General features: G+C 31.4%; 1 protein-coding gene across 1 annotated transcript; it reads right to left on the reverse strand.

Annotated features, from left to right (window-relative positions):
* Window positions 1-303: 303 nt before the first annotated feature.
* LOC112692456 lies at window positions 304-4,147 on the reverse strand. The gene is made up of 4 exons (XM_025567136.1): window positions 3,713-4,147; window positions 3,232-3,373; window positions 1,859-2,095; window positions 304-1,537 (listed from the first exon to the last, which is right to left on the reverse strand). Exons 1-4 carry the CDS (start codon window positions 3,870-3,872, stop codon window positions 532-534), a joined length of 1,545 nt encoding a protein of 514 aa, XP_025422921.1. The 5' UTR covers window positions 3,873-4,147; the 3' UTR covers window positions 304-531.
* Between the last annotated feature and the right edge of the window lie 378 nt (window positions 4,148-4,525).

Consider the following 4,525-nt stretch of genomic DNA (forward strand, 5'->3'; position numbering starts at 1 on the left):
TTTTTTTAGTAAACATTTTTCAACATATAGATTGTAACACTGACATTCATGTATACAAATAGAGAAATAAATATTCGGTGTCATATATACCGATCAAACTGTACGTTTATGTTTGAATTAGGAATTAGTTATTCAATAATATGGATACTTATAATAATACTAATAATTAACAGTATGTTAATGTTCTTAAGACCTTAATATACTTAAAAATATTAATGAAACATTTACACCATAAATGCATACACGGAAAACACTCTAGTGAATAATATGATTATGAATATTATAATTGTAATCAGGGATCATGTTAATAATAATAATAATATAAAATGTAATAATAAATATAGTAATGTATTATTAATATTGTAATCATGTGTTCGTAGGGAATGTAGGAAATCTAAGCTAGTAGAGGTTTTGGATGAGAGTGACTAATCCCAAATAATTGGAGAAAGGTTCAGGAGTAGAAGAATCAGTAATTATGTTAACGGAAATAACTTGAATTATGGTTATATATAGGTGATATAAAAATCAGTATTAAAATAAAGGCTGGATATAATTAGATGGTTCATCACTGTAAACAGGCACGTTATAATACTCGTATACTAGATAGCCTTGAGGAGGAGATTCGAGTGTGTTTAAGTGGTCTCTGGGCGAACTGCGGGGTTGTAAATTACGAGGAGTGGCATTAGGAGAAGATATTATCGAAGATACATCTTGATTAGAATACATATCTTTAACTTCAGATACACATTCTAAAATTCTGAGTTTCACATCATCAATTGCATGAACAGAAAAATCTTCTATATCAGCTATTACACTCAAAAAAAACAATTCCATAGAAGTAGTTGTCTCAAAAGCATAATTAAGCAAATCGAATTTTTTTTTTAAGTTAGATAAATGTTTATTTCCTTCTCCTGATTTAGCCGACTTCTTAGGAAGTTTATAAGGAACAGAACCCAACGACACACCTTCGTGTTTATTTCCTTCTCCTGATTTAGCAGACTTCTTAGGAAGTTTACAAGGAACAGAACCCAACGATACATCTTCGTGTTTATTTCCTTCTCCTGATTTAGCAGACTTTTTAGGAAGTTTACAAGGAACAGAACCCAACGATACATCTTCGTGTTTATTTCCTTCTCCTGATTTAGCAGACTTCTTAGGAAGTTTACAAGGAACAGAACCCAACGACACATCTGAATACAAATACATTTCCCTGACATCAGAAACACATTTTATAATCCTTGGCTTAAGATCATTCAAACCTCTAGGAGCTACACACTCGATATCTTTCAATACACTCTTAAAAAATAAACCCAATGATTGAGTGGTCTCCGATTTATTATAAAGCAGTTCAAATTCTTTTTGCAAATTCTGTAAAACCGTATTTTTTTCTTTTGATTCAGCTACATTTTCAGAAGAATAGGAAAACGAACCGTCAGTATTCATTCGAGTTGGTAATAAATAATTTTCCTCATCATCATCATCATCGTTTGCTACATGTTCATCAGTTGTTTCATTATTGTCAGAGTTTGAGACGTTGCTGAAAATTATTTGAATAAATTAAAACAAAATTTAAATACTCATGATAATCACATTGATTACAACATAATAAAATGGTTTAAATGAAAAATAGTCTATTTAATTTAATTAAAGTAGTCTACAAGAGTAATAATAACGTAATTACATTAAATTTGTAGTATACGTAATTATTAATAGAATCACTTTAGATTAGTTACCTATATCAAATTATTACATATTTGATAAATATGTTTATAATTTGTAAATTTTCTTATGATTTTATTAATAAATGATTTAAATAAATGTATATTCATGGATGTAATTAATAACAAAAATAACTTACTTTTCATCAAATTTGGTCGAGTTTATTGTATTATTAAGAATTTCGATTTGTTTTAGAAAACACTTAAATAACATTTCATTTAATTCTTTTAATCCTTTTGACAATGCTCGTAACATTATTATTTTTTCTTCTCTAGATGGATTGCTGTCTTCCTCATAATTAGGTGGATTAATCAAAGACATATAATTTAAAATTTCCTCACCTTCATTTCTATTATTTGCAATGCTTGATGAAGGTCTGTAATTAATGATATTAATTGCATACTCTTATAATACTTGTTGATTATATGGGGATGAAAGCTCAAGTTTATTTTTTAATAAATAAATGTACAATTTTTTTAATTGGAAAACACATTCTTAATTAATATTTGTTAGAAAAAAAATGTATTTCATTAATAAATTTTAAATGTTTGTACTTAAAATAAAACATTTTTATCTAAAGTAATATAATTACAAGTAATGTAATATAAAATTACACTACTCTTTTTTCAGTAGTTAATAAAATATAAATTATAAAATTATTTTAATAGTAACTTAATTTTATTAAAATTATGTGGTAAGCAATATATAATTGGTATACATAACAGTACCTGAATAACAGTAGTTTAATATATAACTAAGTTTAAGTTGAAATTTTAAACATCCAACATTTAAGTACACCACACAAATTTTCTTTACTTTTAATTCTCATTCAATAATTCTGCATCCAAATACAAAAAATTATTTTAGTAATTAAATAACTTGGTAAATTATAAATACAATCTTACTATTAATAAATTATAAATTCTAACTTTCTATTTAGTACACTTTGTGTCTAATTATAATATTTGGTCAACTGACAGCATAAAAAGATGAAAATGAAGCAAACAAGTCATCGTAAAAAATTATTTTACACATCTATTTTATTTTAATCTAACATATGATATTTTGATAGTTAAATATTATTTCAAGAAGTGATAAAAAAAGTTCAAAATTTTATATTTTTCATAATTTTTATAAAATAAATTATGTAAGATATTAATAATTATCATAATAATATATTTAACAGCAGACAATTAAACAAAATCGGAATAATTTCATAATTTAAAAATGTTAGCTCAATAATTATTACTTAAAAAATTAGAATTAATATTTATATTCAGTCGCGATTTTATTGACTTTATATGTATCTACGTATTGAGTTTTTAATTTGAAACCGGCCGTAAATTACAAATATAGTCAAACTCCAACCTAAAGCTAAGAATTTATTTATATATTAATTTACGAGTGTTAAACATTTACTAAGTTTTATTTTATTATTCTAAATTAATTATTTTCAAATTAAAATATGAGATTCCATCCACTTGCAATATTTCTACGGGATATAAATCTTACTGTAATTGATCCAAGTCCAAAAACGATAAGCGAAGAGACAACAACTGAGTTGTATCTGATTTATTAATCGATCCAGTTTCCATAATTCGATTCTTTAGGTATGCTGTTTTAATAGTTTTCCAACGCTTTTTGCACTGGTTTACTTCAGACATATTAAAAACATAAAAATATATTAATATCAGGATTCATTACGTAAGCGTTTGGTAAACATATTATGGTTAGTTTTGGATTTCTGGTCGGATGAAATGGATTTCGTTTTCGGTGCAGTTAGTCGGTAACTGCAGCAAAAACGGGGAAAAAATGGTGGACATCTTTGTTAAACTATTTCCCCACGGATGATACTCGAAAGAATTCCGGTCCGCGGACTCGGGACAGAATTATAGAACGGACAACGAACGTTTCGCTACCAATTGGTCGCCCGGCGAGGGCTGGAAGCAGTGAACAACGGAGACCGAACATTACACACGTGCAGCCATCTTACCCGATTTGTCCAGTTCAGTGGATATTTCGCACCACAAGGGCTCCTTGAAAGCGTGGTCCTTGTGCCGTTCGTGCGAGCGGTCGTACAGCACGCTGTGCGTCTTGACGAAGTCGATCAGAATGATATCTTCCTCGTGTGTAAACCCTGGGACGTGCGACATATTGGTTTGGCGAACAGAAAAACGACGGAGAACAACGGCTAACGGCGGGCAGTAAAATGACGAGACGAGCAGCAGTTGTCGGCGGTTAGTAAAATGTCGAGTGGGTAGCAAAATGTTGGGCAGGTGACAAAATGGCGGCGGGTAGCAGTTGTCGGCGGGTAGCAGTAGACGCGCCGGGTAACAGTTGTCGACGGGTAACAGTTGTCGGCGGGCAACAGTTGACGGCGATCCACGTACGATTGATAGTGCTTGCAGCAGCAGCGGTTAGCGTTCGGTCGTCCGGACCGGTGAGTTGGCAATGAGAGATCCGTGCGGACCGATGGCGTGCGGCGTCCGCGATGTCACCCGTGATCGGCGAGAGCGCGCGTGCGTCAAGGAGAAAGACAAGCATCGATCGGCTACGTTCCGTTGTCTTTCGTGCGCGCGTGCGTGCGTGTGTGAATATAGACATCGAAGATATCGTCTGTTGGTTTTGATTTTCTTTGACGTCAAACATAAAATAATACCAATTAATCTCGCGCTCGCCAACAATAGGAAAGACTAATTGCTTTTACAAATTAATCCGCACCCTTAGAAAAGTCACGCTCTTCGTGATAAAATTCTACTCAGGGTTGTCAAAATCTTGTGTTCATAAAGCCGACAAGAGTACCTTA

The sequence above is a fragment of the Sipha flava genome, unplaced genomic scaffold, assembly GCF_003268045.1.
Source record: "Sipha flava isolate LNK unplaced genomic scaffold, YSA_version1 116_pilon_pilon, whole genome shotgun sequence".
NCBI lineage: Eukaryota > Metazoa > Arthropoda > Insecta > Hemiptera > Aphididae > Sipha > Sipha flava.